This window comes from Schistocerca cancellata, chromosome 4 (genome assembly GCF_023864275.1).
Source record: "Schistocerca cancellata isolate TAMUIC-IGC-003103 chromosome 4, iqSchCanc2.1, whole genome shotgun sequence".
NCBI lineage: Eukaryota > Metazoa > Arthropoda > Insecta > Orthoptera > Acrididae > Schistocerca > Schistocerca cancellata.
In genome coordinates this window covers 818,856,823-818,869,645 of record NC_064629.1, presented here as the reverse complement: position 1 = coordinate 818,869,645, position 12,823 = coordinate 818,856,823, and the positions used below count along the sequence as shown (strand labels likewise).

Here is a 12,823-nt window from a genome sequence, read left to right as displayed (position 1 = left end):
GAAATAACTTCAGGCTTGACCCAGGGATATATACTTGTTCATTCTGCATATTAATGAACTTGGAAGACAGTGTTAAATGTAATATGAAACTTTTTGTAGATGATGGCATTATTTGTAATGAAGTACTGACTGTAAAAAGTTCCACAAATATTCTCTCAGATAAATTTATAAATTTAAAGTGGTCCAAAGATTAGAAACTTGCTTTAAATATTCAGAAATGTAAATTTGCCCATTACAAAACAGAAAAAGTGTAGTATCCAATTACTGCAGTATCAGTGAGTCACAATTGGAATCAGTCAAGTCATACAAATCCTTGAGTGTAACTATTTGTATGGACATGAAATGGAATGATTCACATAGGCTCAGTTGTAGACAAAGCATGTGGCAGACTGTGGTTAATTGTTAGGACACTATAGAATATTGCTCAAATATGTGGGAGCCATGTCAAATAGGATATTGAACACTACCAAGAAGGACAGTATGCATTGTGACCAGTTTGTTTGAACCATGAGAGGGCACCATGTGTTTATTTATTTATTTACACCCTATTTATTTATTTCAAGTTGCATAGATCCACACATGAACTGATCACTGTGTAAAGAATGAGTGAAATGTGTACAAACCATTGTTTAGTACACAAGTACACTGAACTTATGAATTATATGAATAATATGCTATGAATAACAGAAACTTATGTATAGCCCAACATATAAGCTACAATATATTTCTTCACTACTTAGTATAAGTTATGCTGTACATAAACAAAGAATGATGAATCCACCATATAAGCCACAAAAATGGAGTTAAGAATATGAAAGATGTATTATGCATTGTGGCTAAGAAATTAATCTATGCTGTAATAAGATCTATCGAGAAGTAACTGCCTTAGTTTTTCTTTAAACTTGGACATGTTTCATATCAGATTTTTAATTTGTAATGAGAAGGCATTAAAAATCTTGGTTCCCTTGTACACAACCCTCTTCTGCATCTTTTTTTTGGATCATAGGAAATATCCAGTTTTCTCCAGGTGTCGTCGTTATGGTATGAATTATTGCTTTTGAGCAATTAAAAAAAAAGAAAAAAAAAGAACAAAGCACAGTAGGGAAAAAAATATGTTGAGCCATGTTGTAAAGATTTGATGATCTCTAAACAGATTTCTGCACGAGTGCCTATGATGGACTCCACACATAATTCTTATAGTTTGCTTCTGTCTCTTGAATATTGTAGTGCCACTTCAGTTTACTATCTACATGCAGACCCAAAAACTTGGAAGACTCAACTTTGGAAATCTCATGCTCACCTATTTTTAATTTATTTTGTCTGTGACAGTAACACAGGGGAAGTGAATGCAATTTGTGTTTTTCGTATTGACTGAGAGACCATTAATTTTAAACCAGTTTACCACATCTGCAAATGCCTTCTTTACTACGTCACTTAATTTATTTCCTGAAGGACTGTTAACTGATGTAGTGGTGTTGTCAGCAAACATGGAGTCTTTTCCATGTTCTATATGTATTGACAAATCATTTGTAAATAGGTTATTAGAAAAATCGGGGGGGGGGGGGGGGGCATTATTGAGCCTTTAGGCACTCCAATAGCAGTGGAGCCCCAGTCTGAAGATACATGGCCACCATGCATGCCTTCCATGATAACTTTCCACTTTCTACCACATAGGTAAGATTCAAGCCACTTGCCTGACATTCCACTCATTCCTAGAGCCTTGGCTTTATTCAGGAGAATATGGTGACTAACACTGTCAAAAGTCTTTGACAGATCACAAAATATTCCAACCGTTATCACATTGTCATGCATGGATGCCAAAACATTCTCAACAAATGCATGTATTGCATCCTCTTTTGATGCTCCTTTCTGAAAATAAAACTAGCTATGGCCAAGATTGTTGTATTTACTAAGATGCTCAGCCATTCTGCTGTGCATCAATTTCTTCAGTACCTTTGAAAACCATTAGAATACTGAAATTGGTTGATTGTTTGTTGCACCTGTCTTTTCCCCTTATTATAAATTGTCCATATACATCCATATTTTAATCTGTTAGGGACTACTCCTTCCTCAAGTGACAAATTAAAACTATGGCAGAGGACTTTACTCATTCCTCTACAGCAGTATTTCAATAATTTACTGGAAATGTTATCACCTCCAGCAGAATCTCATCTGTTTTGGTGACTTAGAGTGTTATGTAAGAGTTTTGTAGCTTTATTTACTGAACCTAAGCACCCTCCCAGATTTGTAACTGTTATGAAATGATTGTTGAAAGTACTAGCCACCTTCTCAGGCTCGCTCACTTTATTGCACCCGTTTCTTAAACTAATCATTTCTTTGGCAGCTGAACTATTCCCTGTCTCATTTTTCACATATTTCCATATGGTTTTCATTTTGTTATCAGAGTTATTAATTTCATTTTTTGAGCACATATATTGGATTTTTGTATCACCTTCATTAATATCTTAGAGTGCACTTAATACTGCCTCATTATTGCAGACTTGTTAGACAATCTGGCTGATGCATATAATTCCCTTTTTGTCTTACATGAGATTTTTATGCCCTGAGTAATCCATGGCTTATACACTGGAAACAGTTCCTCAACAATACTTGCAGCTTTTCTTACAACTAGTTTTATATGGTCATTCCAGTATTAGTCATTCTATGTGGAGATAGGAATTTTATAATTATTACTCTTTTTAGTGATTAAGCACCAATAGTGTTACTGAAAGATAATGCAGCTCTCTACAAATTTATGCTCTGTTCATTACATTTATTTACATTCATTGTCAACTACCAGTCCCTGCACCAATCATTAATCCTCTGCAAGTTTTTCAGCATGTAGGTTCAGTCTTTCACTATTGCTATCCTCCCAGGGACAACAGCATCATCCACAAATAACCTATTGGAGTTTCTGACATTATCCACAAGATCATTTATGGATATATTGAGGTTGTATACCATAATAAATATTTATGACCTGGCACATTTTTATTTGCCTTCGAGGACTACTAGAATATTTGTGCATTGCAGCCACATATACTTTCTGATAATAAGTTTCATTAAATTCACTGTACCTCTCCCTCTTTCCTGGAGATCACTTCTCAGACAATTTTTACCATCTGTCTTGTGACTACTGGGTATAACTATTGTTCTGTGCATCGAAGAGCTCTCTATCTTTATAAAGTAGAATCTGCTTCACTTACAAAATCTTCTGTGGGGCAGTGAGGCTTATAGTGAACAAATCTAAAGCTTACTGCAGCTAAGTATATTTCTGACTTATCTGTTGCAGTATTATAATGATGAAAGAAACCACTGTCACATTTTGATTTTGCACTGTTAGTTCTAAGCACCTCAGTAACTTGTGAAGGGATTGTTTCATGTATCATCCATCAGATCCATAGCGAAGAACTTCAGTTCTTTTCTTGAAGTACTGAGATTTGCAGGCTGTGACTGGTGCTGCATCATTGTCTTTAAATACTCATTCCTTGTCGAGCAATTTGATTGACACATCATAATAATACAACAGGTTTCCTCACCTGAAACAGTTCTGTATGTATGATGGAATGCATTTTTGAAGCATTTCTTTGCACCACAAGATGCAAGATATCAGCTCTTCTCTGTAACGCATTGTGGTGTGTATAAATAACAAACAGAGTTGACTGACTCACAACTGCAGAAAGGTCTGTAGATCTCTCTATCTGATGAAAAGTTACAGACACCCTTGAGGCTGAAGTTACTCTTCTGAAAGTCTTGGAACCATCCAGATATGGCAGAGTGATGTTCACAGTGGCCTCTTGGCATGGAGACTTTTCCTAGAAAGATGTATCCACTGTTAGCCACCAACAAAAATGTTACTATAAAACTGCTAGCTAACTTCCTTTTTCTGCACTTATGTCTCTTGATGTTAATTATAATTAATACCTTTGCCAAAACTCGTAGCAGGAGTTCAGTTTCTTGGCTATTAATGTGTATGAAAAGTTCTTAACATGTGTGGAAGCAGGTTGTGATTCATCCTCTTGAAGCCTCAAAAAGCAAAACTGTCCACCTACCGTATGCATAGACGTGTAACCTTCATTATGAACACTTTTAAGATGAACTGAAAAGCCCGCCAGGCTAACATTGTTCCCATCAAAATGACCTCTACTGATGATAAAAATCCTGTCTGGCTATTCCATAGGTCTTATTAAGGAAAGTAAGTTGCAACTAATAAGCAAATATAATTTTTTACCAGCACAATTTAGAATCTAATATATAAAAATGGATATTTGTTTGTTTGTCTTGCATGCATTCTTTTGCCATCCATTTAATTGCAATGAAATTTTCCTGAGTTGTTGGGCACACGCTTGTAAGAAGCAGGTGATACAGAAGCTTAACTCAGGACTGCTTGAAACAATTTCATTCAAATTAAAAAATGGAAACTCTAGGTTGCAATATCAACATTGTAGGAAAAGATGACATGTTAAATTGCAGACTGGCACAATTAAAAGACACTTACACTTTAGCTTTCACCACCCACGGCCTTCATCAGAAAAGAAGACAACCCCTCACCCCCCCCCCCCCCCCCACTCACACACAATTCATTCACACAAGCAAGCATGCAAGTGCACCTCACTCACACATAACTGACCTCTCCCGCAGCAATACCACAGATACATTTAACATCAACCCTAGAGTCACATGGTGTGAAACAGTGGAGACTCATCCTCTTCCTAGTGACAGTTCTTTTTTTCAAAATGCAATCACTTACTGACAGATTTACAAGTTTCCTTAGAATTCAGATGAAACTGCAGGATGAAATTTTCTGGTGATATGGATGAAATATGTTACATAAATGGTATATTTTGTAAATGTGTCTGCATTGTACCTACTCAGAAAGAAAAAGATGCTGTTGCTGTGAATGTACAGGAAATAATTTACAGACCTAATCTTCACCCTGCAATGGAGTGTGTGCTGATTTGAAACTTCCTGGCAGGTTAAAACTGTGTGCCACCCCAGGAATCAAACTTGGCAACTTTTCTTTGCTGGGCAAATATGCTATTGGCTGAGCTGTTGGAGCAAGACTCACGATCCACCTCACAGCTTTACTTTTGAGAGTATCTCTCACCTACCTTCCAAACTTCACAGTTCTCCTGCATACCTTACAGGACTAGTACTCCTGGCAGAAAGGGCATAGTGGAGAACTTCTGTGAACTTTGGAAGATAGGAGGGAGGTACTGACAGAATTCAAGCTGTGAGGAGGCAAGTTGTATGTCAGGGTTGGATAGCTCAGTTGGTAGAGCACTTGCCTGTGAAAAGCAAAGGTCCCAAGTCTGAGTACAGGTCTGGCACAAAGTTTTAATCAATAAGGAAGTTTAAACCAACACACTGTGGTGCAGACTGAAAATTCATTCTGAAAACAATACCCAATACTGTGGCTAAGCCATTTCTCCACAATATCCCTTCTTCCTGGACTGCTAGTACTACAAAGTATGCAGGAGAACTTCTGTCAAGTCTGCAAGATATAAGCAAGGTACTGACAGAAGTGAAGTTGTGAGGGCAGGTTATGAGTCATGCTTGGATAACTCAGTCAGTAGAGCAAGTATCTGTGAAGGGAAAGGCCCCACTTTGAGTCCTTGTTTGGCACACAATTTTAACCTGGCAGGAAATAATTTGTGCCACCAAATTCCTTGCCTTCTTTTCCATTCTGACTCCTGCCTCATTTTCAGTGTATCTCTTTTCTTTTCCTCGTCGTTGCATTTATGGACCTGTGATATATCTGTACAAATAAATTATTACAGAAAAATGTGTGTTGCTAAATTCGATAGAAATTTACTAACTTCACTGTTCTTATTCTTAAGCTGTTATTCACATTTGTATTCGCTTTTATCCCTTTTACAGCCTGCATTTTTATTGCTTTTCCCCATTCCTTGTATTGAAGGACTTGTTACGTAATTTGTGAGTGAATTCTCCTGTTTATTGCTACTGTGTATGCTTTTCGCAACGTTCATTCTGAGCTGTACATAGCTTGGATGCTAACAATACTTAACAAAATAACTGTTCCTTGTTTCATATTATGTGCATATAGTTTCATCCTTGCTGTAAGTGAAGCAAGAGGAAGTTTGAAATATCTACCTAATACAGTATGCTATTTTGTGTAGTTTTCTAATGTATGTCGTGTGCTTGTTGTTATACACTTTAATTGCGGATGAGAGGGTTCTTTTTCTGTTGTCTGACTTTTTGTTGCTTTGCTTTGAAATGTTTACAGTAACCTTCTTTCCATCTCTAACAATCGAGATCTGAATTCTGCAGTTCGGTACCGTTGCATCAAAGTTGGTGTAAAATTTGGAACTGTTGTGAATATTTATCATGACAAAAGAGGAAACTGCAGAAAGTAAGTCACTTCCTTACAAAGGTATGAGAGAAGATGTATTGCATGCCAGGTTACCGCATGTATTTATGAGTGTTTGTTTTCTTCCCAAAAATTGAAGCACAATAAAATGTAGCAGATTTTTAAATACTAAGCACATTTTATTGAATTTAATACTGCACATTGTGTTTATTATACAATATTTTAAATGATGCAAATAGATTTTGTTAGCCCAAGATACAGATGTATTTCTCTAGTAATTAAGGATCAATTTTGTACACAATGTGAAACATATTTTCCTTATTTTTAGTTTTGTTGGGCAAATCAGTCACAGTAAGAAAGAAATAATTCATTAGAGTAGAGCATGCTTGGTGTTTTTGTGAATCAAACATTTGTTGTAAATTCTGCTTCTTCATTCTGTTTTTTGCCTGAAATTCAGCTGTAGTGTTTGCTATATTTAACTTTTTTAATAAGCTAAAACATTTCTGCAAATATTTTGTTATTAAGTGCTGCCACTGTGGTAGGTATCCAAAGTTATTGGCTCATTTTCTTTACAGGATTGTGTATTTAATTGTTTATAACTTAATTTAATACTTATAAAGTGTAGGGTATTGATGACTTGAAAATGGTAAAGGGGTAGTTGCAGCTGTAACAGAATTTATGTTTCATTTGTAAATTTGGCTGTGATTTGATAGTGTGTGTAATATACAGCTTAATGTGTTATGAGGTGATTGTACTAACTTTTTTTGTGGAATGGAGACTTTCTTTCTGGGTACCGCTAAAGATGCTTTTTTCTGGTAGCAGTGCATTAGAGGCTTTGTTTTTTGTTCATTAAAACTTGCTTCTGAGATTTTCTTTGTAGGTACCATGAAATACGCTTTTTTTCTGGTAGCAGTGCACTAGAGGCTTTGTATTTTGTTCATTAAAAGTTGCTTCTGAGATTTTCTTTCTGGATACCACGAAATATGCTTTTTTCTGGTAGCAGTGCATTAGAGGCTTTGTGTCTTGTTCATTAAAACATCCTTCTGGTTATTGGTTGTGACATAGTGTTATCCCTCCTCCCCCCCTCTTTCTCTCTCTCTTCTCAGTTTTTTTAATCATTCTGTTTTGTCTAGTCACTGCTGTTGTTGTAATATGTTTCATGAATGGTGATTCACCCTAAATACAGCTGCAAGTATTCATTAAATGCTTCTATATACCTGTTGCTGGATAGAAGGAAACAAGTGCCCACATTAGTTTCACTGTTTAAAAAAACCTGTTTTATTTATGCTATGGAAGGCAGCATACAATGTGCAGTGGAGGTTTTCTCGCACCAGAAAAAAAGAAAAAGAAAAAAAAAACAATATTATTATATACATCTCTATTTCAGAAGAATCTCGAGTATTTAAGATAAAATTTTTATGTGATTATATTTCTTGTATTTCCGTCTTTGCATGTCTGCAGAGCACATGAGTAATATTTTCACACCAACCACAAGTAAATCACTTATGAATTTAAAAAAAGGCTTTAATCTTATTCTTCTTATTACTCATTCTGTATTGTGAAGTACACCACAAACTAGAATACTGATGAATAAACCACACAAATTACCTTAGCCATCTCTTTCATAAATAGGCTGCACTTTCCTGAATTCCAGTTATATGTTGCATTTAATGATCACTCTGATTATTTGACCGTTATAGCATGTTATTTGCTGGTAATATATTTAATTTGCCCTTGCAATAATTTCATACTTGACTTCTTTAGGTGATATATTTACACATTTTGTATCAACTTCTAGCCACAGTATCATGATTTAATTCATTACAGGTCCTCCAGAATTCAATTTTTGTTGGGTACTCTTTCTCAATAAACTTATTTAATTAATACCAGAGTTGTATACTAAATAATTTGTGTTCAATGTGACTAGCAGCACTCCCATTACTTTTTAATGGTGCATTCTTAATGTTTAGTCTTTAGCATTTAAAGAGACATAGACACCATCATTCAAGAAATCTTCAGTTCAGTCACATATCTAGCCACAAGTTTTCACATAAAATATTTCAGTTATTTAATATCAGTATAAAATTGTCTGTACAGATATTCAAAATCCAAGCTGTGTGACATCCAGCTGATGCCGTCTAGCTTCCGTCTCCTGAGGCATGTACCAATGAAGTAAGGTTTCCTGTTAACACCATTTTCAGAAGTTGTGCTGATTTCAACTAGAAGTTTTAACTTTACAAAAAATTATTTTATCTGAGTACAGCACACAATCCATTCCATATTTTAAATAGTCATTTAGCTCTTATTGTGCGTTTGTCTTGTGTGGCTTTAGAACACTGGGAGTGATGTTTGTTATCTTCATCATTTGAAGTACCCCATTGTTTCAGTGATCTGTGTAACATAACAAGGAAGATAATTATCATTTAAATCACATATTCAGTAAAATGTAACAGGAAAATATGTAAAATTGTAGTCTCCTTTTTCACAGTTGTTCTTAACTATTGTGATGTATAATTTTCAGTAAATTTGCATCATAACCAGATATTTTACATGCAGCCTTGTAAGGAAGACAAGTCAGCCAATTTCACTTCAACCTAGAGATAGTGCAAAGGGAAAAATGGAGAAGGTTTCATATTTAGAAATATTACCTTTGAGAAATTGAAGCGAAACTGGTTTGTCTCCTGCATGTAAGAGACACATTAGAAACTAATGTGTCTCTTGAAAGTACATCTTATCATTTTTGGAGACAAAACATGTAAGGTAACTATTCACCATATAACTGCTGTATTGAGCGATTGACAGCTACATACACAAGATTTAAATTGTAGCTAAGGTTTTGGACGATGTTCTTCCTCAGAGTTGAATGATTAACAAAAAACACACATACACATGCAGGGCAACATTTTTATAGCTTTGCACCCTGAATTGGGTGGTGGGTTCCGATTGGAAGAAAGGGTGAAAGGAACTAGAAAAGTGGGGGGCAGTGATGGAGGGAAGGCTGAGAGCTGGGAATGAGAACCAAATGGTGAGTGGGGTAGGAATGTGAAATTGGCAAGTTCGCACTGATGCCAACAGGGAAAATTGTTTTGGGCACATGATGAAGTGGAGGAATGGGTTGAGAGGAGAGAGGAAAAGGTAGACTACAGAGGGAATAGTGTCGGTGTAGATTAATAGAGTGCTGTGGGGAGGGAGGGGGGGTTGGGGGGGCATGAGGACAGTGTTGGAAGTGGATGTGGGACAGGAGCTAGTGAAGATTGATGCTGGGCAGATTGTGAGGTCAGAGCATGTGACTGAGTGATGTGATGCAGTGTTTAGCCCACTGGACTCCCATTTGGGAGGGTGATGTTACAAACCCATGTTTGACCATCCAGGTTCAGGTTTTACATGATTTCCCAAAATTGCTAGAGGAATGTGCTAGAATCGCTCCTTCGAAAGGACACAACTGATTTCCTTCCCCATCCTTGAACCAGTTTGAGCTTGTGCTCCATTTCTAATGACCTCGATGTCGATTGGAGGGTAAACCCTTATCTTTCTTTTTTACTTCCTTCCTTTTGCGAAGGACATGATGTAAGGACAGTTTCCATCTTCACTGCAGCTGGTTTGTGGAAGGGAGGGATAAAGGATCCAGATGGCAAATGTTATGAAGTAGTCACTGAAGTTGTTGGACATGTAGTTTAGTTGGGAAGGGGTTGAGAATAGGCATAACATATGAATGAACCAATGTGTCACCTTCCTGGACATTGACATTCACCTCTACAGTGACTCCATAAAAATTACGACCACATAAAGTGCACCAAACAGCAACAGCATATCCAGTTTATTGAACACCTTTCATCATGACATGTAATCAGGAATATCCTTTCCAAGATCCTTTCCAATTTTTACAAAGTGGCATTTCAGTGTACACACTATCTACAAAAACTCTGTTCTATCCTTATGCTATTCCTATTCCCAAACCCTTGCCATAGTGGAAGACCCAGGCACAAGATTGTCATATGGAATGAACCAGCACCTCCTATTGCAGTCCCGTCGTAGGCATACCCTACCCTACCCTCCAGAGGAAGGGCAGTCTTTGAAAGCAGCCATGTCATATACCAACTCTGCTATAACATTTACCTAACCTTTTATGTAAGCATGACAACCACCAACCATGTGTCCACCCAAATGAATGGCCATAACGTAACTGTGACCAAAAGTAAAGTTTACCTCTAATGGCACAACACATCACTGAACACAATGTACATGGCTTCAATGGCTGCTGCATAACACATGCCACTTGGATCCTCTCATGTCCCCTCCCCCCCTCCTCCCCCCAATAGCAGCTTCTCCAATTATATAGATTAGATGGGAACTGTCCTCATAACACATCCTTGGATCCTTCCAATACTCCAGGTCTCAATCTCGACTAAACTCTTTGCTACAATCATCTCCACTGGTCTCCTAGCATTCTTTCTCCTCCTCATCCTCATCCTCCTCCTCCATTTCCTCTCTCCACCTACCCTCCTCTACTTGCCACACAACACACTTTACCACTATGATGTGTGTCAAATGAAACTTCCCCTGAAAGCATAATGCCGAGCTTGCCAAAATTACATTCCTATCCCATTTCCTTGTTGCCTCTCCTTTCTATTTATTGGCCTCCCTTCTCTTCAGTCCTTCCCTTCCCCTCTACCATACTTGGTGTTCCTCTCACTCATTCCATCTGAACAAATCTTCACCCAGTCTGGCTGCAACCCTGAGACAATGTTGTTGTGGATTTGCATCTCTCTCTCTCTCTCTCTCTCTCTCTCTCTCTCTCTCTCTCTCTCTCTGTGTGTGTGTGTGTGTGTGTGTGTGTGTGTGTGTGTGTGTGTGTGTGTGTGTGTGTTTTGTTAGTCAGTGTTGCAGGATGATGTCCAAAAACTTATAAACAATTTCAGTTTTGTTTATATGCATTTTGATCACTCACAGCCTTAGTGGTACTGTCTGACAAAAAAGTGAAGCACCCAGGAGACATGGTCAGATGTCAGTGTAGCTGTGTACACGTACAAACCATCGGCAGGTATGTAAATAATTAGAGTTACCATTTCCCTGTGACAGGTAGAACAGCCACCAGAGTACATTAGTGTTGTTCGTCTTTAGTGTGTCATCAGATGTTGAGTGATCAGTATGAAGGACACAGAGATGCCTCATATAAGGCAGCATTATCAGCACTTGAAAGGTTTTGAAAGAGGCTTCATTGTGTGTTTCCATTTGACAGGTTGGTCGCATTGTGCAGTTTCAGATTTGTGGGGCATTCGGTTATGACTGTAGTCGGGTGTTGGACTGTGTGGGAATATAAGGCCAGGCATACTCATGTGGCTTTAGGTCATAGGTGGTAGAGACTGAGTGAACATAATGGTACATCACAGACATCCTCTGTCCACATGTGTTATCTCTCATGTGACAGCATCATGGATCTGTTTTCAACAGGACAATGCCCATCCACACATGGCACGTGTCTTCATGAACTGCCTGCAAGATGTTGAGGTACTCTTGTGGCCAACAAGATCCCCAGACCCATCCCTGATAGACCAGCTCACACATTAACTGTGTACCAGTGCTGGTATCCAGGACACCAAGGACCAGTTACAACAGTTGTGTGCCAGCTTGCTTCGGGAGAGGCTACAATGGCCTCATAACACCCTTCCCAACTGAATAAGTGCATGTGTCCAGGCCAGATGGGTTGCACCATCATTCTGACAAGTGGGCTCATATTGCCACTTTCTTTGTTACTTTGTCTCAGTATTGTAATCACTGAAATTATATCACATACCGTCTAAACCTGTGAAGTTTCATTTCATTTCCTCATGCCCATCCAGATACTTCACTTTGTTTGTCAGGCAGTGTATATGATATGTGGTCATCTTTATTCCTTCTGTTCTTTGTTTTCCACACATGACTTTCCAGTATTGGGGAAACATGAGTTGTACACTAGATTAGCTTTTTCTTAAAGTTCATTGTGTAGAAACAATCCCATAATTATTTTCACTAAAGAATTTGGTTTGTGATAAAGTCTGGTTGTTGTTCATAATGATGAACAAATTCTTTATAAATGAAGAGGATTTTAGTTTTGGCTTAATTGTTTTAATGTTGTTGTTGTTGTTGTTGTTGTTGTTGTTGTGGTCTTCAGTCCTGAGACTGGTTTGATGCAGCTCTCCATGCTACTCTATCCTGTGCAAGCTTCTTCATCTCCCAGTAACTACTGCAACCTACATCTTTCTGAATCTGCTTAGTGTATTCATCTATTGGTCTCCCTCTACGATTTTTACCCTCCACACTCCCCCCCAATACTAAATTGGTGATCCCTTGATGCCTGAGAACATGTCCTACCAACCGATCCCTTCTTCTAGTCAATTTATGTCACAAACTCCTCTTATCCCCAATTCTATTCAATACCTCCTTCATTAGTTATGTGATCTACCCATCTAATCTTCAGCATTCTTCTGTAGCACCATATTTCAAAAGCTTCTA

At 37.7% G+C, this 12,823-nt stretch overlaps 1 protein-coding gene across 15 annotated transcripts in view; it reads left to right on the top strand.

The window, feature by feature from the left end:
- The window catches only part of LOC126184838 (battenin), a 236,288-nt gene that overhangs the window by 122,397 nt on the left and 101,068 nt on the right, over positions 1-12,823 (top strand). For 9 of the 15 annotated variants that reach the window (XM_049927434.1, XM_049927432.1, XM_049927437.1 and 6 more), the window contains one exon: positions 6,248-6,373. The exons of 5 other annotated variants lie outside the window; for them this stretch is intronic. In XM_049927434.1, the coding sequence (XP_049783391.1) occupies positions 6,349-6,373 (25 nt within the window). In that variant the 5' untranslated portion in view covers positions 6,248-6,348. Of the gene's footprint in view, positions 1-6,247; positions 6,374-8,428; positions 8,504-12,823 lie in introns of those variants that run through there. One more of the 15 variants, XM_049927442.1, reaches the window with a different exon arrangement.